This window comes from Macaca thibetana, chromosome 4, assembly GCF_024542745.1.
Source record: "Macaca thibetana thibetana isolate TM-01 chromosome 4, ASM2454274v1, whole genome shotgun sequence".
Lineage (NCBI taxonomy): Eukaryota > Metazoa > Chordata > Mammalia > Primates > Cercopithecidae > Macaca > Macaca thibetana.
In genome coordinates, this window is record NC_065581.1 from 6,516,004 (window position 1) to 6,542,382 (window position 26,379).

Sequence of the window (26,379 nt, forward strand, 5' to 3'; positions counted from 1 at the left end):
ATGTCTATTTCTGCATAACAAATGCCCTAAAATTTGACAGTTTAAAACAATAAGCATTATCACCTCACCTCGCAGTTTTTTTCCTCTGGGGCAGGAATTTGGATGTGGCTTAGTTGGTGGTCTCTGACAAAGGGTGATGAAGGTGGACTGTAGTCATTTCTAGGCTTGGCTGGGGGAGCAGCTGCTTCCAAACTCATGTGAGTACATGGCAATGAACAGACCTCCAGAGATCTGCTTCCATGCCCACTCACAGGGCTGTTAGTGGAATTCAAGTCTTCATTGGCTATTAGCCAGAGATATCAGTGCCTTACCATGGGGGTCTTCCCACAAGGCTACCCACAACATGGCAACGTGCTTCCCAGAATGAGAGAGAGGACATGACAGATAGCTGTCAAAGTCTCATGACATTGCAGCCTAATCTCAGAAGCAACATCCCAATGCTTTTGCCATGTTCCACTGCTTACAAGCAAGTCACTGGGCTACTTCAGAGAAGGGGATTGCACAGGACGTGCAATGTAGGAGGGGATACCTGGGGCCATATCGGAGGCTGCCTAGTGCAAAATGGCAGATAACAATAGCACACGGAGGAGGGGCTGGTGAGTGAACATAAAGCATTCTCATGTCCTTGACCTGGTCTTTTATAGGGAGGAGAGTAAAGACAATGCTTATTTATGCAAAATGAAAAAGTTCTAGAAATCTGTGGCCCAACAATGTGAATATATGGAAGACTTCCAAACTGTACGCTTGAAAATGGTTAAGATGGGAAATTCAATGTCATGTGTTTTTTGCCACAATAAAAACAAATAAATACGTACATACTTATATACCAAGGTTTTTCTTTTTTTTTTTTTTTTTTTGAGACGGAGTCTCGCTCTGTCGCCCAGGCTGGAGTGCAGTGGCCGGATCTCAGCTCACTACAAGCTCCGCCTCCCGGGTTTACGCCATTCTCCTGCCTCAGCCTCCCGAGTAGCTGGGACTACAGGCGCCCGCCACCTCGCCCGGTTAGTTTTTTGTATTTTTTTAGTAGAGACGGGGTTTCACCGTGTTAGCCAGGATGGTCTCGATCTCCTGACCTCGTGATCCGCCCGTCTCGGCCTCCCAAAGTGCTGGGATTACAGGCTTGAGCCACCGTGCCCGGCCATACCAAGGTTTTTAAAATAGGTAGGAAAAAGACAAGTTTATTTTTAAGATTTATTAAGATATTCATGTTAAAATTTCAAAGGTAAGTACTACAAGACTAGAAATATAGTACATGATTTCCAAACTATAAACAAAACAATACAAACAAAAGAAAAAATTAAAATATTCCAATGAATCCAAAAGAATGCTGGAAAGAAGGGAGGAAAGGCATAAAGAAAGAAAACCCAAAATAGGATAAAATAATTATTAAAATATCAGAAGCTTGACTGGGCACAGTGGCTCATGCCTGTAATCCCAGCACTTTGGGAGGCTGAGGCAGGTAGATCACCTGAGGTCAGGAGTTCAAGATCAGCCTGGCCAACATAGTGAAACTCCGTCTCTACCAAAAATACAAAGATTAGCTGGGCGTAGTGGTGGGTGCCTGTAATCCCAGCTATTCGGGAGGTTGAGGCAGGAGAATTGCTTGAACCCAGGAGGCAAAGGTTGCAGTAAGCCGAGATAGTGCAACTGCACTCCAGCTGACAGAATGAGACTCCGTCTCAAAAAAATAATAAAAAATAAATAAATAAATAAATAAATCAAAAGCCCTAATAAATATAAATGGACTATATTAACCTGATCTTACAAAACAAAAAATGACAAATTGCATTTTATAAGTTAGCTGTCTGCTTTTTAAAGAAATACACCTAAATATAGATCTACAGTGAACAATACATTTAATGGTGAAACACTGGAAACCTTCCTTTTAAAATCAAGAGTGAGACAAATACACCCATCACTACCACTTGTATTCAAAGTTGTACTGAAGGACCTCACCAGTGTAAAAGACAAGAAAAAGAAAATGTTTAAGGATTTGAAAGGAAGAAACAAAAATGTTATTATGTGCATACAATATGAGTGTCTACACAGAAAAAGCTGACCTACAAATTACTGGAACTAATGAAAGTTGAATTAGCAATTTATTTGGAGACTAATTTATTACATTATTTCAAGAGATAGCTAGCATGCATTGCTTTAGTTAATTCATTTTCATGGAGGTACATTACATCATTATATGTATCGACTACAATTGTGTCCCTCCTCCTTTTGATAAAAATTTAGGTTATTTCCACTTTTTTGCAATTACAAACTTATGAATATCCATTATTTATGTCTCCTGTGTTAGAAAATGTTTACCAGCCCAGTACTTTCTTTCTTTCTCCAGTTTTCAGCAGCTTAAGCCTAGGCAAAGGTATTTAGACTAATTGCTCTAGTTGTATCAGTTTTGTCTAGTAATATTTCCATGCACACTAACAGTTTTTAAATGTTATGTTCTGAAGACACATGAACAGATGGCAAAAAAAGGCTGAACAATATCCAAATGGTTACAGCAATGGTGTTACAGAGAACGGCACAGTGTTGAGCCAGGGCCTTTAAACTTTGCTGTGAAGCAGAAGAAACTCACACGTGGTGTTTAACTTGTGTGCAGGTCTGCGGGGGAAGGCTGTGATTGTTCAACGGGTGCACTCGTCTCCTTTATTCATCTGAAATCCAATTTCCTGTCTTATTTTTCGTGGCAACTTGCTATCTTTCAATGTAATTCTTTTTATATCTTTAGCAGAAGTATTTTTTATTCCTCTAATCAGGAAGGGAATGCTAGGGTGTGTTGATTCTGGAGGCAGAAAAATGAGTCCTTCCCTTGGTCAGGAATTTATTTTGCTGGCAGAGAGACCAAGCCAATGGCAGTTCTGCTTTTCCCCTCCAGCATCCACCTGTAAGAGCTTGTAATCTCACATTATTCATGGTCCCGGGATCCTATTCCCGGATGGTCTGTGTTACATGAAGATAAAGTACAAGCAAATTCAGGGTTTCCCGTAGAAGCACCTCCCTCCTTCCTATCCAGGAGAGCTCTATTGCAGATTTCTGGCATCCAGCAGACCCGTTCTGGCTTCATCTCATTGACGTAAGAGATGCAGAAAGAAATGGCGAATTGGCTTTGGGAATGTAGAATTTGACTTCCCTGGTTCCAGTTCAAGACATCTGGGTGGGAACTCCCGCTGGGTATCCACTCTGCCTTCTTGGGGAAGCTCCATGGCATCTTTAGGAAGGAAGCCTGGGATTCCACACCCTGGAGTCACGGGGTCTCTTATTCTCTATGCACTTCCTTACACGGTTTCTCTTCCTTCGAGGGCCTCTCGGTTGAGGCCCTCCTCCACCTTAAATCCAGGAGGCCACATTCAGAAGCAGTGTCACGTGGGCCCCTCGGCAGCACGCTAACACAGAAAAGGAGGGGCTTTATGAGTCCGCTCTGCCAACAGGATTGTTTCCTAGGAAAAGTGCAAATTGAGTTTTTTTCCTCCTGTTGGTCTGCTGGGGGATTGGAGGCAGCCACAGACAACTCATTAGCACATGTAGGGAGGCCAAGGAGAAAAATAAGCTAAGTTGCTCTCATACTAGAAAGCATTTAGGAAGCAAATCCATAAATATGGATAATTATTGTGTGTCCTTTAAAAGTTAAAAAATTTTTTTAAAAAAAGATTTCATGCTTGTTCTGTAGGTTTCTGTGTATGGCCAAGATTGGCTCCAGGGCCCTGAACATTGCAAGAAACGTTTGCACTGGCAAGGAAGGGTGCTGGCCTCTACTTTTGTAGAAACAGGGTCTCCCTATGTTGCTCAGGCTGGTCTTGAACTCCTGGGCTCCAGCGATCCTTTTGCCTAGGCCTCCCAAAGTGTTGGGATTACACGCATGAGCCACCACGCCCAGCCAGGATCTATATGGTGGTGCTTACATGCAGTAAAACTGCATAGAACTACATGAGCAAACACGTGTGTGTGTGTGAAAACTGCTAAAACCTGCATACAGTCTGTAGAGTACACCAGTGTCAATGACTAGGTTTTGATACTTGGTTACGTAAGATATTACCATGAAGGGAAGTGGGTGAAAGTACACAGGACACCTCTGTACTCGTTGTGTAGCTTCCTAGGTCTATCATTATTTCAAGATAAAAAGATTTTATTTTAAAATAATGGCCTGAAGCTCTTGAGCCTGAGGCTGTGCATCTCCCTCTGCCTTTATGACCCACAGTGCAGGCCCCGGGCCCCCAGAGTCTGGGCTCCACTGCCCTGGCCTCTGGGGCATCTGAGAAGCCTGGTACAGGAAGGAAGCATGGAGCCTAAAATAGTACTCAGTTCCTCCTTTTACAAGTGAGGAAATGGAAGCTTAGGGGGACAAGGTGAGTGCTAGCTGACACCCTGATTTACTGCCTAAGTTACACAGAAGCTTCTGGTCCCTGGGAACACACCAAGACAGGTTGCCCTAAAATGGTCAAGCTAGAAGGCAAAAGCAAGGCAGGGCTGCGGTTTTGTTTTGTGGGGTGTGTGTGTGTCTGTGTGTGTGCATTCTCATGTGTGTATTTAAGGGCTGCAAAGGACATGCTGGTTTTGATGTCACACTATGGGCATGGATGATGTAGAAATTCTATTCCACATCATGAGCAATGCTCAGCAACGTCAGTAAGAGGGTGAGCATGTCTGAGCTTACCTGCAAGATGAAGGCCTGTGATGATGGTGGAAACTCTTTCTGACGCCAGCAGCCACAGAAACTTGTATTTTGCCAAGGAAGGCTCCTTCTTTGAAAATATATAGGAAGATGACAGAAATCTACCTTTCTGATACCACTTAAAGCAATAGAGGAAAAGAAAATTATCTCGTTTTTCCACTATCCTTCCAGGGGTGATTCTAGGACCTTTAAGGTCTGTCCGTGTCTGAGCAAACACCAGCCACCTCCCACCTCCAGCCTTTCAAAGAAAGAAGCTGGACTGATTGCATTTATGTGATTCAAGATGAAGCTCACAAAAGCACAACTGGCTTGATTTTATGAAGAGTTTTGTTGACCAGAATACACAGACTTTGGGACCTGAGACTTTTTGTATCTGTTGTTCTCTGTGCCTGAGTTGGTAGAAAAGAGTCTACATACACAGGCTCCTACTCCAGCCCCGTACAAGGTTTGCAACCTGCACACTTTCCATAAACCATCTCTGCCTCAGTTTCCTCAATTCTAAAACACAGATGTTAACAGCATCTCTCTTAAGGCTTTTGTGAGGATTTCAGCTAATACACATGTAGGGCTTAGAACAGCACCTGCTATGGAAAGAGCTATAGAAGTGACCACTGTTTTACACCCATCTGTAATTACTGGAAATATTTGGAAATATATAGGAATATACTTAAGATGAATGGTCACAAAAGCGCTTCCAAGGCAAAGCGCTAGCACACTGGTGCCTCCCTGTTCTCTCACTGCACCTTGTGGCTAGGCTGCGTGCGGGTCGTGTGTTTACTACCTCTTTCTCCTGAAAGTCAGGGGCTATGCCTAAGACTAAGTGATCTTCGTATCCCACATCTAGCATGGTGCCTAGCAAACAGCAGAGGCTCAAAAAGCTTTACAATCGGACCAATAAACAAATAGCAGGGCTTTTGTCTCTCCTGTCGAAGTAGCATCTCTCCTTCCATTTTCTCTGCACCTACCAAAAATAGGAAAAATCAAATTGCTGCTGTATTCTGCTAGCTGCTCTGACTTCAAGCACGTGTCCCAATCAGTCTAATTGGAGGGATATTTACCCTTCTAACTCTGAGTACTGAACACTATGAAGATGAAAATAATCTTTATCGCCTCTTGTATTAGGAGAGGGCAAATTGAAGTTAAGATTTATTAAAAGGCCAATGTGTTACCAAAACATTTGAGGAGATCCAAGAGCAAGCTGATTGTGTCCAAAATCAGTTCAACGACTGCTAGGGTGATACGGCCCCTTCACTTTCCCTGCCTGATGGTTTATCCGCCTTCCTTCATTCACTCCTCGAACACTTAACCGGCTTGCACAGTGCAGTGCAACGAACCAAGCAAGGTGATGCTAGAGCAGGGAATTCAGGATTAGTGAAGGGAATTTTTAGCGCATTATCAAATTCTTATGGAGATATTTTTCACAGAGTTTATTCCTTAGAACCCTCTACTTCTCTCCCCTAAAAGAATAAGTTGTTCTTTATAGCCTGTATTGGTGCCCCTGTTCAGGAACACAGGCAGCCTGTCCAGAAGAAAATCAGTGTTTAGGAAAACAAAGAAAATGGATGAGTTGACTTTCCATCTCCAAAAGTCATGGCGGCTTATGGAGAGTCACGAAACACACACAACACCACACAATCCGCCCAAGTCACAGTCATGGAAGAACCACACCCAAAATTCCTGAGAGCGTGAACGGTGACTGCCTTACAAACACAGACCGTACAGGGAGGTAAAGCTTATTCGGCTGTAAAAGATGCTGCTGATCTCTTAAGTAGTTCCTTCATTGACGCCAAATGCCTTTTATTTATAATCACAACTCTTTTTTTTTTTTTTTTTTAATTTGAGTGCGTGCTTGCATTCCCATCTTCAAATCATTCTCTCCGCCCAGCACAGAGCTCCCGCGAGCCTGCAGGCAGCCCAGGACTCCTGCGCATCCCGGGCTCTCTGGTCTTGGCTCTCCCAGCCCCACGCCGCCCACTCACAGCTGCCAAGCTCTGCTGTTCTTCCACGTTCTTCTCCACATTGGGAGTTTTTTGCAGGCGTGTCCTGTCTCATGCTCCCCATCCTCCGCTAGCTCTCCTTGCTCATCTCGTCAGCTTTGTTCTCTTCGTCCCTGAACTCTCATCTCAAATCTTTTCATGCCTAAGATCGTGTTTGGCAGAGAGTCAATGCTCAGGAAATGAAACAGAAAAAATATGCTTTTAGGGGCTGTTGCAGGAATCCTACCTCAGCAGAGCCGTGCCTTTCTTGAAAGAATTCTTGAGAGGAGCTTGGGTAACTGCCAAGGTTCCAACTCCTCAGGACTGAGCCAGGACAAACATGGTGTCCTGTAGAGACAGGAGCCAGAGACGTGAAAAAAGAGGGAGAGGCCGGAGCATCTCACCAGGTCATAAGGGGCTAAGCGGAGGGGGCTGCCTCCTAACGCTTCATAAATTCTGTACACCTTGTGAAATGGTTTGTAAGGAGATTTCTTAGGACGTCTATGAAGGGGTTAAACTTTGAGCCTGAGTGATACACGGTAGACGTAGGGTCTCACGTTTAAGATCATGTACCAGGAAATGACCAAAAAACTTGGTGTGGCTTTTAACAGTGGGTTTCAAACTAGGCAGGGCAATAGAATCACCTGGGTAGCATTTAAAAAGCAGGCAGCACCCAGACTTATTAAATCAGACTGTCTGGGGTGGAACTCGGGCATGGGTATTTTCACAGCACTCTCCTAGTGATTTCAATGTGCAGCCACATTGAGAACCATCAGCAAAGAGCATCCCAGCCATGAGATTATGTTCCACCAATCCTGTTTAATCTTAAGGGCTGGGACGCCCCAGGTGGCATCTAGGTTTCATCTCAGAAATGTCTATTTAACTTAAAGCTGGGCTGAAGGCCAGGTGTAGTGGCTCACACCTGTAATCCCAGCACTTTGGGAGGCCAAAACGGGTGGATCACTTGAGGTCAGGAGTTCAAGACCAGTCTGGCCAACATGGTGAAACCCCATCTCTACTAAAAATACAAAAATTAGCCCACTGTGGTGGCACACACCTGTAATCCCAGCTACTGGGGAGGCTGCGGCATGAGAACCCCTCGAGCTTGGGAGGTTGCAGTGAGCCAAGATTGTGCCATTGCACTCCAGCCTGGGTGACAGTGAGATTCTGTCTCAAAAAAAAACAAAAAAACAAAAAAAAAGTGCTGGGCACAGTGGATCACATCTGTAGTCCTAGCAGTTTGGGAGGCTGAGGTAGGAGGATCGCTTGAATACAGGAGTTTGATACCAGCCTGGACAGCAGAACCAAACCCTATTTCAAAAGAAAAATAATAATACAAAAAAGATATATGAACTTAACTAAATTATTTTAAACCTAGGGTGTTCTTACATTAAAAAGAAAAATGTTTAAAAAAAAAAGTTGGTTTCATTTTCTGCAACTGTAATGAGAATAGTCAGTATTGTAATATCTTCTTTCTAATGGACTCCATCCTCCTTTTGCCCAATTATTAACTGTCTGTTATGTGCCTAACACTGGGCCAAGATGCTTTACATGCATTGTTTTTCTTAATTCCTAATAAAAAAAACTTCCAAAGCATTTTCCTCTATCCCAGTTTCCTTTGGGTTGAGAAAAGCAGCACCTTCGCTGACTGACAGTGACCTGCACAATCACAGTGAAGAATTTTATCAAAATTGGGAAGCTTGTTGGGTCTTGTCCCTCTCTGTAAGCAACTTGAATCCTAAGAGGACCAGGTCCCGGCACACATGTCTGGACTCATTTCGCCTCCATCTAAAGCTCTGCTTCTGTCGTTTGTCTGCCTCGCTCACCTGCTCCAGGGCGAGACCCGCACAGGAACCAGGGTGCAGTGCTCAGGGCCCTGGAGGCTGAGTCTGGAGATGAGAGGAAGTCACTTCCTTGCCTGAAATCTCAGTCTCTTCCTTAGCAAACAGGGATGTTAACTAGCACCCCATGTCCTGGTCACTCTCAAGGCTAATGAGAACAATTCAAATAACATTTGAGGACCTCCTGGTATGTTTGGTTCAAATCCAGCACCATCAATGAACAAAGACTAGGCTGGCCTCAGCTGTTACCTCCCAGACAGTTTGTCAGTTCCTGCTCACCCAACCATCATATTCCACAACATCCAATGCCAAGGACAACAAACACCTTAGCTTTTTCTTTTAAATCATATCTAGTTCATGACTTCTAGAAGCAGAAGGGAATTCCTTTTCAGCATTTGCAGCATGTCAAGAAAAGTCCCAGGGATCATCTTTGTAGCTGTACAGTCAAGTAAACCACCCTATGCATCTGGCCCTGTTTATGTCCCCTGTCAAGACTGTCAAGAGACAGACAAATTTGTAAGAACTGCAGACATTAAATACAACAGGTGTATCCTGGTTGTGTGGGTGTCACCAGTGCCATGGTTCCCGCTGTCTCTAAGCCAGGCTCTCCCTTAGAAGGAGTCTGCCTGCTGGTGAAATCCACATTGGCAGTGGAGAAGCATGTGCTAAAGTCTAATCTTCCATTGTAAAAAGAGAACAGACTAGCATTTATCCACTTTTCTATCCCACGCGGACTGCCTCCAAATTAGTAACAGAAAGTTAAACGATTACCAACACCAAGCCGAAGAGGCAAGTTCCCCTGATGCTTCTAGACTTGAGGGAGCTCTAGTAATCTGGTCACTACTTAACCAATAGTAGGGCTTTGGGTGAACTGGTCTGGTCAAAATGCTCCCTTTCCACCTCGGTTCCACCACAGCTAGCACAGTGTCCAGCACATATTAGACAGTTAATAAACATATTGTAAGAAAGAATAGTGACACTGTTATTAAGATGGTGTTTAAAATGAAGAGAGGCCAGGCAAGATAGTATAAAGTGAATCCATGGGAAACATGCCTTGCCTACAGAAGACTATAAAATGTTGACTATAATGAGACTATAATGTGTTGTGTTGACTATAAATGAGAGATTTAGAGTATAGAGTATACATGCATCTTTTGTTGAGTTTATTATTCAGTAGTGTGCTATCATAATCAGATGATGGAAATATTATAAATACGATGATACCAGAAGCAGTTCTGATTTGTCTTTCTATCCCCAAGACCTAATCCCCTTCCTATTACAGGGTAATGAATGATGAGCCAAGTTGCTCTTCCTATCGCATCTTCCAGCCACTAAGGTGCACTGTTTCTCACCCATAAGACAGGTTCCAGTTTCCTCTCACCTTCGTGTTAGGATCTTATGCTATGTGGCACCATGGCACCCTCTTGGTAACACACAATAAAATTTTGCACTTAGTGCATTTGTGTTTTTTTTGTTTTTTTGTTTTTTGTTTTTTTGTTTGTTTTTTTGAGACGGAGTCTCACTCTGTCACTCAGGTTGGAGTGCAGTGGTGTGATCTCAGCTCACTGCAACCTCCGCCTCCTGGGTTCAAGCGTTTCTCCTGCCTCAGCCTTCTGAATAGCTGGGGCTACAGACACGTGCCACCACACCCGACTAATTTTTGTATTTTTAATAGGGATGGGGTTTCACCATGTTGGCCAGGCTGGTCTTGAACTCCTCACCTCAGGTGATCCACCTGCCTCGGCCTCCCAAAGTGCTGGGATTACAGGTGTGAGCCACCATGCCCGACCAGTGCATTGTTGATCTACTCCTAAGATGTAAAGATCAGACAAAACTGCCTCAATTAGGTCATTATTTTCATCAAGACATTTGGCAAGATATTTTGGGCAGAAGACTGTCTTCATTGCCACTCATCTCTTATGGTCTGTCATATTTATATCATGATAGAAAAGCCATCTCCTCCTATGCTGATGGAAGCCAAACTTAGGTTATTCTGGGAAAGTGGAACTTAGAGGCCAGAGGGGCCATGCAAGATTCCTACTCCTTTTCTGTCAATAAAAAGGCTTATTATGAATTCAATTTTTTTTTTTTTGCAATTAAAAGCAGACAAGCTATGGATCCAGAATTTTGAGTTTAGCAGCCCCAACATACCATCTCACTCAAAAACACATTCACCAAGGTTGCCAGGCAGCTGGCAGGATGTTGCAGTTTTTACCATCTTATATCACAAATAGTCGATATTCCATTGTGATCGTGTTAATTTTATTTTTGTTGCATTTGAAAGCAAGAAACATGTTTAAGTATTTTGAACACACTGTTTACATATCTGAGATGAAGAAACAAGAAGCCAGTTGACTTGAATGTGTGAGTCAATTCCCGAGGAAATGCTGGCCAAAGAGAGTCAAATGGGAGTGGAACTACTATTATTTGAAATAATGACCCACTGGGGAGCCTTGCTGTGCTACAGTAATAAGATTTGGCAGGTAGAAAAAAAGAAGAGATCAGGACATAATAGAAAAACACAGCTAGAATGCACTTACCACATTGTAAGTTATTGCTTTTTCCACAAAGGTGGGAGGGAGTATGAGGGGAGGAGGCGGAGGGAACACAGTGGCATTAAGGACAGAAAAGAAGAAAGTTAATTTTGCGTTGTGCTGCTAATGGATTTCCAGCAATGCGATTTTACTGAAGCCTTATGCATCATCCTCCTGTAAAGGTCTACAGTGACCCTTGAATGTCATCCTATGAATTCGCCAAGAAAATTAAGACACTCTAGTAAAAGTACAGCCTTGAAAGAAGACAGACTTCCAGATCTGTGCCCAGCTAGATCTGTATGATAAACAGAACACAAGCTGGCAGAATTGGCCATCAGCCAACCTAAAAAAAAGAAATCAAAAGCAAGGTCTGTTTGTTATTTTGTTACATTTGGGAAGAATTCTGAAAGATGCAGAGGAATATCTGCTACCATTTGACCCGGAACTAGCAGTTCAACCACACTCAGACACTCAGTCTCCAGTGCCAAGTGGTTCTGTTTTTCTAGAGAACCCTAACACACCCCCCATTATTAAACAACCATCCAGTACTATTTTATTGAGCATTCAGAAGCAGACCAGCTTTACTCACATTCTGTTAACCCAATTTTTCCTTCCTTCCATAAACTGTTTGTGAGAGGCAGTCCTGCCAGTGCAGCTAAGCTGTGTGTGACTGGTAAGGTCTCCTGGGCCCTCTATGCCCTTTCTCCCTCCCCAGGTCGTGCCTCTATCGGAAGCATGCTTGTAATACTTAACATTCTCCTGGGGCCAGCCTGTGTTCTGCCAATAGCACATGCAGGAAGCAATACCAGCTCTTAGAGTAATGTGGGCCACAGGGAATGAGCCATGAAGGTTAAGATGTGTTTGAAGAAAAATCAGTGTTCTTAATCTCAGGATGGTAGCCAGATCTCAGTACTGATATAAGAAGAAAAAGAGAAAGAGGGAGAGAGAGAGAATGAGGGACAGGAAGAGAGAAGAGAAGAGCATAGGATAAAGGGAGAGGGAGAAAGGCTACCTTTACAAAGCAGGAAGGACATTGCAATCTTGGGGTTGCACTTGGCTGTGAGTATGTGGAAGGCTGGTACAAGTGAGGTTGGAGGGGAGTCAGCTCCTTTCCACAGTGACTCTGCTGTAAGAATTCTACCCTCCCCTGAGAGGAGGAAGACCAATTTCTAACCATTTTAAACCCAAGCAATAGAACTGTAAAAAATAGGCACACACACTTGTATACACACACACAGACGATTGCTAAACTGTTGACATCTGAATAAACTTTGTGGATTGTACCAGTGTCAATGTCCCAGTTTGGGTATTGCCCTCCATGTAAGATCTTACCATGGGGGAAGATGCGGAAAGATATATGAGACCTCTCTGTATCTTTTTGCAACTTCCTGTGAAAATATAATTATTTCAAAATATAAAGCTAAAGAAAAACCTCAAGTAGAGCTAGAATATAGAAAATGGAACTAGCTGCATAAGAGTTGGGCCCTCCTCTATGCCTCAAACTACCCAGCCAGCAACGCAGAGGCCACAGGGGGCGGAGCTACATCCATGGACTCCAGGACTTAGACACACACATCCAAGCTTTCCCGCTGCCTGAAGTCAAATCGAGGATTGGTCCAGTGGAGTGTACCCAGGCCCCCACCATCCTCTGCTGAGGAATTTCACTCCCAGAGTCTGTGTCATTGGATTTTGTCTTCTTCCTACTGATTCCATTTGAAAGCCTACTGCTAGCTGTTAATAGAAGACATCCCGACAAGGTTGTCCTCCCCTCGACAGCTGCCCAGGTCTAGCCCAGCCTAGGCCACTAATGGAGGGTGGAAGGCACAAAAATACCTTTGGAGCTGAGATCTGTTCAAATGCTGCTCACTCTAAACCCAGCTTGTTTATCCAACTCTATTTTACTCCATGAATGTCCAAGAAAACCTTTCTAGGAGAGATTTGATTGTTGCTGCCCTTAGTATGCAAAACAGATGCTGCTGGCTGTTCTCCTGGAGCTCTTCCTCACCTCTGGCAGGGTTCACATGCTGCTGGTTTGGAGAAGCCTGCCTTCGAGGGCACACCTGCCCGGGGGAGAGGGGAGCAGGGGCAGTTTGGGGTTTGCTGGGTTCACCCACTATAATGCCGTCCTCCATTGGGCTGAGGCCATAGAAGTCAACAGAACAGAGAGCAAGGGAGTGCCACATAGAGGCCAAGGAAGAAATATTGAAAATGAAGTCTTCTATTTCATGATGAAGCTTTGACTTCTTTCCTGAGCTCATTTGCTGAAATACAGTGAAGTATCCAGAGGAAACACTTATCTCTTTCCTCAAATTCTCAGAACACCAACTCTGATTAACTTTCCGATGCTATTGTTTCAGAAAGTCCAAAGTCAGATGATCCATCTTATATGATTAAAAGTTACTGAAGCAAGGGTCCAAGGGAAAGTCTCTCCACTCTCAGCCTGCCCATCACGGTTCATATTGTAGACGGAGAACTGCTTTAAAATGCAACCTACCATCTTTTATTTTGGTAGGTGATTCTGAGGCATTTGCAGTATAAGTAAAGCCTGGAAATTGATAAAGTGATTATTTAAAGCAGTGATCGCCACCAGGGGTGAGTTTGTCCCTCATGGATACTTTGGTAATGTCTAGAGATATTTTTGGTTTTCACAACCAGAGGGTATGGGGGTGCTACTGGCATCTGGTGGGTAGAGACCAGGGATGCTGCTAGACATCCTGCAATGCGCAGAACAGCACCCACCACAAGGGATATCCAAAACAAAATGTCAATAGTGACAACATTGAGGAATCCTGCTTTAAGGTTCTCAGCAAATTTACTACAAATAACCACTACTATTCATCCAGCAGACAATCACTGGAGATCTGGTATAATCTTAAGAGATTATGTATAGCCCTGGCACTGGGGAGTCAGCTTTGCATTATCTAGTGGAGGAATGACAAAGGTATACAAACAAATATAATGTAGTATAGAACATACAAAGTGCCTGAGTGGAAATGCAAATAAATACAGAGAAGGAGATGAGTTTGAGAGGGTGGGATTGGGGGAGGAGGAGGAACCAATGTCACTTTCCCCAAGAGGACCACAAACTGCATGTTTATACTCAAAGATATCAGTCTTGCATATAAATTTGAAATAGCTGCTAGGAAAGCTCACCAAACCCTTAAGCGCTTTTTAAGCAATCTGTCTTTCTACTTTTATATACATATCCTCAGAGAGATGCAGCCTACAGCTTTCTTTGTGACTTTGTTCTTTATTGAGATTATTTTCCTAACAACAATGTGTTTCTAGTACCAGGAAAATGCTTTATTTCCTTCTCCCACCCTTAGTTGATTCTTCCTATCTATACCTTTAAAATATTGATAAACATACAGTGTAATTATATAGCTGCTAATCAACAACACAATACATACTTAGCCTCTTTTATTTTGCCTGGATAGCAACTTAAATTTATCCACAATTTTGAGGATGCACCTTCCTAAGCATCTGTTCATTGGCTTCTATCTTTTTCAATACTGAGTGCCAAGGATGTAGCAGGAACTATCGTCTCCAACCCCCTGCTCCTATTTTCCAGGCTGAAAGAAACCCTGGGACAGCACAGAGATACTTAGGAAGGAGTCCAGTGAGCATAAGACAAGAGGGCTCTTTCCCACCCTTAGGAAAATTAGTGACTGGACCAAAGGGGTTTTGATCAAACGAAAGTGTACTTACGTTAGATTTGCAAGGCTGAAATTGCCTAGTGATCATTTCCATTGCAGATATCATAGACAATGATGCATCTTCCAGGTCAGCAATGTGGATGATAAAACTGTCTGGAACACTATCATTGGCAAATGTGAGCTCATAGCTAAGCTGAAATGGAAATCAGTTATGAAACAGAACTACCAGATGCCATATGCCTGCACACAAAATATTCTGGGCAATCTTACAAATCAAATAAGTAACATATGTAGTTGAGGTTCTACTTTGTGAGTTTCACTGCATAATACCAGGGAGCAATTTGTTTGTTTGTTTGTTTTTAACTCTGGTTTTGAATCTTGACTCTGACACTTTCTAGTGTGGGGATCTGGATAAGTTAATACAACATCTCCCAGTCTATATTTTCATAACAGTAAAATGAGGTGTATCTCTTCAGATTATTATTTATTCTGCAAGTTTGGGTCCTGTCAGGAAAACGAAGACCATATCAGTTATTTTAACAGAGAGAATTTGACATAGGAAGTTGGTTAGAGAACCAGTTGCTGGAGAACCAAAAGAGCAAAGAAAGGACCGCTGAGGGCTGGGAGAGCAAAAGGCAGAGGTTGTGGGGATTAGAAACTGGATGCTTGACAGAAGGACCCTATGGAGCTGAGACAGACCGCTAAGGAAGGGGTGACAGCTTCTGATGTGCTGTTATTGCAGTAGCTTAGGGCCCCACAGAGCTGAGTGTCAGCTGATGCTGGGAAGGTGCAAAAGAGAGCCAACTGGAACCAACTTCCACTGCCAAGGTGTTGGTCCATCACCAGTGACACTCCCAGAAAGTACTCAAGAAGGAGTAAGTCCCTTCTTCAACTCCAGCATCCATCTCCCTGCTATCTTGACTGGCAGACAGCGAAGGAGAAACATGATTACCGAGAGCCCAGTTAAAAATCAGAGGAAAGAGGGCTGGATTTGGAGCTAAGAAACAGCTCCAATACACGGCCCATCCATTCACTCAACATGTACATTTATGGAGTGCTTACTGTGTGTCAGACTGTGAGGCTGTGAGACTCTCTGCTAGGTGCTGGGGTACCTAGAGAATTAAATGGAAAACACTCATAAAGTACAAGGCTCGGCTATTAGTACAAGGTAATCCTCTGTTAAAAATAGCTCTCCTGTCTCCAGCCCAGTGGGAAACATAAAGGAAAAGGAAATGGAAAACAAAACAAACAAAACAAAACAAGAAACTAGCTCTGGCCTTTAATGAATGTCATGTTTAGATTCAGTGTTGCAGGATGTAGCAAAGTACAGAGTGATACATGTTTGTACACTTACTGAGAGTGCCAGACATCACCATTTTAAAAATTCAAGGAAACAAGAGAATATTTGGGGTCAGGGAAGCCTTCACAAAGAAGATGGGAATGATCAAGACCTGAGGATTTAGATAATAGCCAAAAAGACTAAGACCATTGCAAATGGGAGAAAGCACGCAAGCAAATCAAACATGGTGGGAATGTGCTGGTGTGTTGGTCTCAAGGAATGGAGGATGGATTTATGATGTGGAGGATGGAAGTTGGAGCCAGTCACTCATTTCTGGACTTTATTCTGAGGCATAGATAAACCATTGGAGCTTTGTGAATGAGCAGAAGTTATATGCAGAAAATATTATGTTTATAGCTTCATCATATCTAGCACATTACCTGTACATAGTGGAGTATTTTTGGGGGGAAGTATTACATTAAATGGGATGAGATGGGACGGGATGGGATGGGATGGGATGGGATGGGATGGGATGGGATGGGATGGGATGGGATGGGATGGGATGGGATGAGATAAAATGGAATTACAAAGGCAGATCTTAACTTTGAAAATCTTTTAAGAAAATATTTTAAGCCTAAGTAGTAATGTCTACTCAAGCTCTCCTAACTTTTGTACCTCCCTCTGTTTTGATAATAATAATAGATACTTTATTAAAGGCTCTATGCAATCCATGAGCAATTTTAAAGTCAAATGTTCAGGAACTAGAAGAATTTGGGCAATGATAACATTTTTCTATGATAAAAATGTTAACAAGTAAAGACATAACCCAACTAGCAAGACACTGTTCATTCCATGGATGGAGGCCCTGTTGTCAGAGTGAACATGACGTTGGCTTTGAAGACACTGGGGGGAGCTGATGAAAATATCACAGGCTTATTTTAAAAAGTGTTGGGCAATATGTTTTTGAATAAATGCAGTAATTCGTGTGAAAACAATGTTGGTGCAAATTTTGAATATGTTTGCAGAATATACAATGTACTCACAACTAATCTATTGTTTTCTTCTTCACAGATCCATTACAAGATTTTGGCTTTTCTATTGAAAAGTGTTCCAAGCAATTAAAATCAAATATCAACATTAGATTTGGAATAATTCTGAGTAAGTAAAAAAAAATGATTAGCATGAAATAAAACATTACACAGCCTCTTCCAACTCCACACCCCCAATGACTTACATTAACTATAATGACTGGCTAAACTGCTGTTCCCTCACCACTCTCTAGAATTAACACTGTTTACATCTTCATTTTCAAATCTCTCTCTAGGTTATATCCAGGTAGGGTAGAACTCTCACTTAAAGCTGTACTTTTGTATTAAAAAGACTCTAGGCACTCATTTGGACGATATAAGCATCTGGAATCAGTATACGCAGCAAAAAAAAAAAGGGGGGGGGAATATTTTGAGATTAAGTATTAATGTCTACTCAGGATCTCCTAAATTTTTTAGTTATCTCAGCAACAAATAAATCTACTACCAGCAGTACGGTTTGTCATTTGTGTTATTTTGTATCCCAAATAGTTAATACAAATTCTTAAACCTTGACATAGGCAAGGAGGAGATGTAATATTTTCTCCCCTACCCCAATCAATAAGCTAGAGCACTTTCTGATTGTTTAATGTTCATCATATGATCATGCAATTATAGTTAGTCAATATATTTGCTATAGCTACTAGACTATCTCCTTTTCCAAAACAGTTATATCAAAATCAAAGTAGAGAGGTTGAATAAACTTAGCATGTGGAATCGTTCCAGAAAAGTGGAAGCAACATTCACAGAAATCAAGAACTCTCACGCAACTTTGTATTTCTAGAATCTTATCCAGTATCGGGACTCTAGCAGCAGCTCGAGAAATGTTATGGGGAGAGAAGAAGAGAGAAAAGAGAAATGGAAGAGTGGGTGGAACATAAAAGGGAGGAATGGAGAAAAAGGCAGAGAGAATTGGGAGCCACGGCCATGGGACCCACCGAAGCTTCCTGTGTACCTGTGCTGCAATACCTCCCTGGTGACAGCAGCAGGTGTATGTAGGCGTGACCACACCCCACCGCCATCATGGGGAACAAATGATACTCTGCAGCTGAGAAATTCCAGAAGCCAGACCTGCAGACTTCACATGAAAAGGCCATAGCACCAGGGTGGGGAGCTCAGCCGATTAACTACCTTGCTCCAAGCAGGTATTTTGAGAAGCAGCCACCCTTCATACCCCGGGTCTCGTCATAATCCCCCGCAGCATTGCCTAAATGCTGTTTTACTAAGGAAAGAAGTAAACTGTTCCCCACGCAGAGCAGATTAATGGAAACAAAAGGTTCTTTAGCTCATGCTGCTGTATACTGTGAATGCCTTTGATGCACAGCGAAACACGCAGTAAGAGTAAAGCTGTTCTTCTCTTTCCTCCAGGAGAGGACATCAAAGAGCTATTTCTTGACCTAGCTCTCATGTCTCAAGGCTCGTCTGTGTTGAATTTCTCCTATCCCATCTGTGAGGTGGCTCTGCCCAAGTTTTCTTTCTGTGGAAGAAGGAAAGGAGGTAAGCCATCTGTCTTGCTCGCTGCTTGCAGGGGCCTGCAGAGAGATAAATGCAAACTTGCATCTGAGGCCAGGACACCCAGACCAGAGCTCTGTCTCTGCCCCTCACCTTTGGACGAGTTTATCCTCACTTATCAGCATGTGTTGCATAAAAATAACAATAAGGCCCATTCCATAAGGCCTACCTTACAGGGCTGTTGTGAATATCAAAAGGAAATGACGCGTATGAGATGCTTTAAAACAGTACATTGTTCCTGTGAGTAGCAGCATTTTATAAACAGGGCTGGCAGCAGAAAGAGCCAAGAGCTTCCAAAAATCCTTTGCGGTTCAGAGTGGTTCCAGGTTTTCCCTCCACAACTTCCTTAGTGGCAGGGTGTCCTGAACGTAGTAATGGACTTCAAAAAAGAAAAACAAATGAAGCTTATGATATGTCACCACCTTTCCCAACGTGGGTCATTGACTAACAGGGGCATCGGGTAGTTACACTAGAAGTAGAGAGGCAGAAACCCCATTACATTAGCTACCTTTTCTCCAGTGCACCAACCCTCTACTCCCTGGCTTACAGCCTTGAAGAAAGAGAAGGTAGCCTTCCGCCACCTGTCCCCACCTCTCCTTTCCTCCTTGGCTTTACCACGGCTTCACCAAGGCCCTGAGATGCTTCCGCGGTGTAGTTAAAACCTGGCTCTATCTCTGACTGTCCTTCCCCAGGAGTGGTTCTCTCCCAGCTGCTCTCCCCTCCCAGGGTCTCCTTCCTACTCCCACTGGCCAAGGCGGGGCATACTCCCAATACACCCCTCACCTCACATCTCAGAAATACCCCTTTATCTATTTTCCCATTCAAGAGAGCTAGAATTTTAAACAGTCAAGTTCCTTGTGAAATGAGGCAATTACTCCTTTTAAATGAAAGATCTAGAAGAAATTGGAATATCCTTCCTACACTAAGGGATGCAAACAAAAGAAAACAAGGAACTTAAGGGAGGATTGACCAGATGGAACCGGGGGAACTTTGCTGGGATCTGTAGAGGACAGACTCAGCCTGGCTCCCTCACCACCCTCGCCATCCCCGGCAACTGTGTGGCACATCACTCTATCCTAGCGTTTGCCATGTTGGACTGTCCTGGTTTGCTCCCGTGTACCTTCCACATTGTACTACGCGCTTCTTGAGGGTAGGGTCATATCACCTTTGTCTTTTTATTCCCAGTATTTCAAATGTGGCTGATACATAGAGAGCTCTGAATACAGAGACACACAGAGCAAAATGCCTCACACGATGGAGCATTCGTACCAGGCCCTGTTATAAGAGCTTTCGATCCACTAAGTCATTTACTTCCCACACCAACCTTACAGGTTAATACTATATTAATATTCCAACTTTGTAAATGTGTAACTGAAGTACAGAGGGCTTTAGGAGCTTGCAGCAAGTCACAGAGCTTGAAGGATCCACGGCTTGAACCCAGGCAGGCTGACTCCAATCTTAGTTTTAACGAATGAATGAATAAAAGAACAAACAAGACAACGAATGAATGTGTCTTGCTTTTGACCAGGGGTTTACTTAAAATTATCATTTCAGGAATCTTTCTGCCCAGTGATCTGACTTTGTTTCAAATTGGGACCTTTTTTTTTTTCTTAGCTAGCCCACCTTAAAATGATAAGTCAGTTTTCCTCTCTCAACTTACTGGAGACATTTCTGATTAATCAAGTATATTCATGCATTTCCTCAGAATGATGAACTCGTCATTCGTCCGTCCCTGTTTAATCTTTTCGACCTGCCCTCAGCTGGGCTGACTCTAAATTCTTCACCCACAGTCAGTCCTTTCTCCCTTCTTCCCTCCCTCCTTTTCCTCCCTCCCTCCCTCTCTCCCTCCCATTCCTTCCTCCCTCCCTTCCTCCCTTCTTCAGCTACATCTTGCTCCACCCCCCATACATACCTTAGGCATCAGCTTAAGGAATCCTTTGCCACTTTCTCTTCAGAGCCTGCATTTTAACACCTGCAACATTGTTTGGACGGTCCCCTTAGTATGTGTGGCCCAATCGCCATTTGCTTTTCATCCAGACCTAGCTGAAGTATCCCTTTCTCTCTCTGTCTCTGTCTCTCTCTCTCTCTCTCTGAAACTTCCTCCAATGCCAACAGATAAAGTGCTCCCTCTGGGTGCTCTGGGAGCATCATGTTCCTATTTCCGCTGTAGTTCTTATCTCAGATGGAACTGAATTTTATGGTTAGTGTGTGTGTCCCTCCCAATTAAACTTCAAACTCCTTTAAGGAAGGCATATTTCTTGCTCCTATCTGTCACTGCTGACATGGCAAAGAGACCTGGCACAAAGTAAAGACACAATAGATACTTGTTTTGTTGTATTTGCATGTGAACATATGATGGATTGAACACAACTTTACCAGTTCACCTTTAAAATGACTACTTAAGACTGCTTATGCATAACATAAAGACACAACATGCATCAAACCCTAGCAGAGAGTACATTTTCCTGGTCCTCCAAGTATAAGAAAACCTTGCTGTTTTTCCCTATGTATGGTTTTAATAGGATTGATGAAAGAGAAGAGAGATGGTTCCCTAAATCAGTTTGAGGTGTTCAATTCAGTTTAGCAGCTCAAAAGGCTGGTGTTTGCCTTATTTGAATGCTGGGCAGCTCTGCAGCTATTTATTTGCTTTATTGCAACGGGAGTGATGACTGCATAGGCAAACCGAGAAGCTGGCACTGGGGAAATTGCCAGAAAACCTCATATAGTGTAAAATATCATATAGTATAAAATGATCAGAAAAGTAATATATAAACGCTGCACGAACAAATAATTATGTAAACTACATAAGGCAGAGAAACTAAAATCTTAAAGTCAGAGGTTTTTTGGATTATTAAATTTTTTTAACCCACCCACAAACCTACTGCAGGAATGATTCTGTTCCAAAGAAGTGGTTAATACTAAGACCAGAAGGGGAAAAATGGCACCAGGAAGAACTAAAGTCAATCCAAATCCAAGCATAAGCTGCTGTTAACACATTAAGGCTTGCTGTGGGGCTTGCAGGTCCTTCTTAGCAGAGCGGTGAGAAAACCTAATGTCCACTGTGGGCGGCACATTGTGGTGTCACTCGCAGCTGAGCTGTCTGGTATCATTGTCACAGCATTACTATGCATTCCTCTGCAAACTGCATCTTGCTGGCTTTTCTCCAAGCCAGATAAAACTACAAAATGGGTCAGACTTAGTGAGATGGAAATGTTGCCTCCTTTCCCTCTGCCTTGTCCTCAGCTAGCTTTAAGGCAAACATCACATTGGATTCAAAGACCAGCTGATGCTCTTTCAGTATGATTACTTACGCTATGATTGACAATGTGGGGGAAATATAACCAATGATAGGGCATTGACTAAGTAGGTCATTATTCAGCCAAACAATGGTACAATGGCTGTGATTTTAAAATGATGCTGTAGATTACTAAATTACATGAAAATATACTTGTAAGAATATTATGTAACAAAGAAGCATGCTATAAAAGTGTATTCACTGTTGAATCCTATTGTATAAAATGTGTGTAAGTGTATACACCAAAAAAATACTCTGAAAGAGTACACACTTCAGTGCTAAGAGCGCTTATCTCTGCAGATCTTTATTTTTGTCTTTTTTGGAAATCTTGCTTGCTTTTATGATAAATTTGCAAGGTTATTCTTTTAAATATTAGTTTATCATTATAAGAAAGAATAGAGAGAATAAATTCTGTTCCCCTAGGAATAAACCTAAGAGTTTTCAAAGAGAATGACAGCCTATGTAATATCCAGTGATATTTGGACTTGAATAGAAAGTTCTGAATCAAAGAGTTGCGTAGAATATCAAGGGATGATCTAACAGCCATACTCTTGCCTGGGATTCCCACAGCCCTGTTTACTCAGGCTGTGGGCTCACTCAGAAGGAGACAAAATTGGCCACAGTTTTACCTCCTGCTCTGTTAATGCTGCACTGGTCCTTCTGTCTTCTCTGATAGCATCAAGTCATTTAGATTTATTTGCTTTAGTTGATCGCCATGCTTTCAAACAGGTTCCATAAGCTGCACATCCAATTTTAAGACAAAATTGAGCTTCACTGAATGTCCTTAATGACCACACCTAATTCCTAGCCCAAAGGAGGGAAGCTGCAGTCAACTCTCTCAATCCTCAAGAATAATAATGCCGATAGAACCCGTGTGTGGTCCGGGAGCTTTGGTCTGGTCTGAGAACACCAAGCATGCCCTTACCCCAGTGGGTCTCCATCTTGGTTGCACATTAACTACTCCTGTGCTTTCTGAAGCAATGACCACAAGCCACAGGTCACTACTGAACCCTGAAATATAGCCAGTCTGATTAGAGATGTGCTATAAGTGTAAAGTACAGACTCAGTTTCAAAGCTTTAGTCTGAGAAAAAGAATGTAAAATATCTCTGTCATTGTTCCATGGTTGTATGTTGAAATGTTAATGTTTGGAATATACTGAGTTAAGTAGAATTTATCATTAATATATTATTTTAATTATTTATCAGTGATAAGATATTAATATTATATTAAAATTAATTTCACCTTTCAAAATGTGGCTCCTAGAAAACATAAAATTATACGTGTGACTCTCTTTATATTTTTATTGGACAGTGCTACATTATTATCTCCATTTATAGTTTTGAAGATACCAACATCCAGGCCATACCCCAGACCAATGAAATCAGAATCTCTAGGAGTAAGAGCCAAGCCAGGTGGTGACCAGAAGTGCTCTGTGTTGAGAATATAGGAGGAAAAACTGTTTTTTCCTATATATACCCTCATCTTAACAGATGAGGAACTTGAGTCTAACTTACCCAAGGTCACAAAGCCAGCAAGCTGTGGAACTAGGTTTCTGTCCAGCTCCAAACCCTTCTGCTGTGTATCTTCCATAAACGTAAAGAAAGCTTTGCTAGAGAAGAAGTAAATTCCTTTCAGCCCTCCACTAAGACCGTCTTTTTCGATTTAAAGGAAGGGCATAACAAAATTATAGAAACCAAAGGATCTTCTTTGGGCATAACCAGCCTATTATTATAAGGCAGTGGTTCTCAAAGTGTGATCCTCAGACCAGCAGCATCACCATCATCTAGGAAATTATTAGAAATGGCAAATTTTTGGTCCCTACCCAGACTTACTGAATCAGAAGCTCTGGGGTTGGGGCTTAGTGATCTGTATTTTAACAAGCCCTTTGGGCCACGTGTTGGCGAATTTTTTTCTGGAAAGGGAAGGATAGTAAACATTTTAGGTTTTACAGACCATATGGTCCCTGTGGCAATCGCTCAACTCTGCCCTTGCAGAGATAATATGAAAATGAGTGGACATGGCTGTGTGCCCAGATTACATGAAGTGAGGTATGTCTATATCTGCTGCATGTATTTTATGATTGATTTGGCTTTGTTTAACTCATTTATGGACACTGAAATTTAAATTTCATTTAATTCTTACATGTGGTGAAATATTATTCTTCTTTTGACCAATCAATCCTGCTCTAAGTAGTTCTGTAGCATACTAAATTTTGTGAACCACTGCTAGAAGCTAAGTCAGAATCCAGGGCTCTCCGCCAGAGTTACTGAGCACAGGTACGCTTGGGCTGTCACTCGGTGGACACTTGACCTGAGCTGCAGCATAAATTCAGATCCAGGACATGAAGGATAATACTGCACCTGTGCTTTGACTCTGCTTTATAAGGCCTGTGCCAACAAATTAGATTTGGGGCAAAGGGGACTTAACAGAAAGACTGGGCAGAGTGGCAGCTGGCAGGAGGAAGGGCACCTTAGGAAAAAGCCAGAGAGTGGGCCTGGAGGTCTCCTTCCCTCCCCACAGCTGCCAGGGACAGTCTGGAGGGCCATTTCATTTCTCTGTTTCTCAATTCCTGCATCTATCAAATGAGAGTGGCCATAATTCATGATTGGGTAACAGCGGAGACTAAGTAAGATATGCAACGTGTCTGATGCTTTAGGAATCACAGCACTGAGTCCCTGGGCTTCCTCCCCTACCTGAGGGACCTTGAGGCAGAAGGTAGGAGCATTTTGTGAAAACTGCAGGGCTGATTGATAAACTCTGGTAGGTCTGTCATAGAAACAGGCCAGAGGTGAGGATTCAGATTCAAACTGGCTCACTGTAGAGCCAGAGGAGCAGCCTGTCCATAATATCGCACACTGCCAACCTGCTCAGGATCCCAGAATTTCCTGACCAGTAACTGAACAAGTCTTTTACGGCTATGCTGTTCTGTTCTGTTTTGTTTTCTTCCTTTGATCTAAGGTCAGCCTCTAAAATTTTTATTTTCTGCCACTGGCTTGACTTCCACCCAGAATACATAATCTTAGGAATGTCTACTCCCTTCAAGGAACCTGACATCCATCAAAGTGTGATCTGTCACCCTAGCCCACAATTGTCTGACATAAGGACTTTTCCCAAAGTCTGGGCTTGTCAGCACTCACCAGCACCACACATGAGACAGCCACAGCCCCGTCTCACTTGGAATCGAGTCAAGTTCCCCCCAGTCTCTTTCAGTGTCTGATGTATCAAGCGTTCAACACATCTTGATGTCCACTCTCAATGAGGTTCATTTGGTTCAAGCAGTTCCCTAGAATATCCCACAGCAGGAAGATGAGAATAAAATGATATGTTAAATAGAGCCAAAATTTTATTGTAAGATGTACTGTGGCGCCTGAAACTCAGGTATCACCCTGGGAAGTAGAAGCAACATTTCATGCTTGCTCCACAAGCTCCACCCAAATAAAAAGTGGGGAGAAATGACCTAAAGGTGGCTCATGTTTGGACCGTCAAGAATATATTGTGTAGGGCCACAGAGATGTGAGGTTCTCAACTGGAAGTGAACCTGGAGATTTGGGTAAAGACTCGGATTAAAACCATAAAGTACATAGAATGAACACATGATTGTCTTTCTTTTTAAAAGTCGTTTTATGTTATTTCCAACTTCTATTTGAAGTTCAGGGGTACATGTGCAGGATGTGCAGGTTTGTTACATAGTTAAACATGCGCCGTAGTGAATAACTGCACGGATCATCCCATGATAATGCCTAGGTATTAAGCCCAACATCTATTAGCTGTTTTTCCTGATGCTCTCCCTCCTCCCATCCCCCACCCTCCAACACACCCCAGTGTGTGTTGTTCACGCCAATGTGTCCAGGGAACACATGATTTTCACACTTGATAATAAGAGACATGTCAACTGTCAAACCTGGTTCTGGCCAAACCTCTGTGAGTTCTGACCAGGGTAGGTCAACCCAGGCAAAGTGGCCTTGGTTCCATAGCACCAAGTGAGTAATACTCTTTCAAAAATAATTTGTGTATTGATTCACAGATTGACTTGCAGATATCAGTTGTACACAACCTACTGCCAAAATCAGCTGAAATTAAAATAAAGGCATAGGCGAGTTAGATAAATTGTGTGTGTGTGTATGCATGTGTGTATACACTGGGTGTGTATGATTATAAATGAGAGTATCTGTAGGTCAAGGAATCTTCTTTGAGACCTTGAAAGCTGTGACTGATGTAGTCCAACCAATGAAAAGCTGAGAGGACTTAATGATGCCTTATTCATGTTAGGATCCCAGAGAGGTGCAGAAGACAACGGTGACCACAAGAACTGCTGATTCATGGTGCATCCATGCCTGCACAGGCCACTTCTCAGTATGAGCAAAATCCATTATGAAACACATTCAACAGATAAACGTACCTCCCTGTGTGCAATATGCAAGCTAGAGAAAATAATCAGGTTTAAACTTGATTTTAAACGCATTAATATTTAAAGCTTGCAATTAAAGGAAATAGTATGATGACATCTTTTGCAATCTGAAGA

The 26,379-nt window shown here is 42.6% G+C and overlaps 1 protein-coding gene and 1 long non-coding RNA gene across 3 annotated transcripts in view; one reads left to right on the top strand and one right to left on the bottom strand.

Annotated features, from left to right (window-relative positions):
• The window catches only part of LOC126953925 (uncharacterized), a 153,038-nt gene extending 135,997 nt beyond the window's left edge, over positions 1–17,041 (bottom strand). Inside the window, exons 1-2 of one of the 2 annotated variants that reach the window (XR_007725410.1) lie at positions 14,738–17,041; positions 6,902–7,002 (exon numbers count right to left, since the gene is read on the bottom strand). This is a non-coding gene — a long non-coding RNA (uncharacterized LOC126953925). The remainder of the gene's footprint in view (positions 1–6,901; positions 7,003–14,737) is intronic. The other variant, XR_007725411.1, reaches the window with a different exon arrangement.
• LY86 (lymphocyte antigen 86) overlaps positions 1–26,379 on the top strand; it is a 60,533-nt gene that overhangs the window by 17,107 nt on the left and 17,047 nt on the right. The window contains exons 3-4 of the mRNA XM_050789680.1: positions 17,036–17,122; positions 18,418–18,546. Of these exons, the coding sequence (XP_050645637.1) occupies positions 17,036–17,122; positions 18,418–18,546 (216 nt within the window). The remainder of the gene's footprint in view (positions 1–17,035; positions 17,123–18,417; positions 18,547–26,379) is intronic.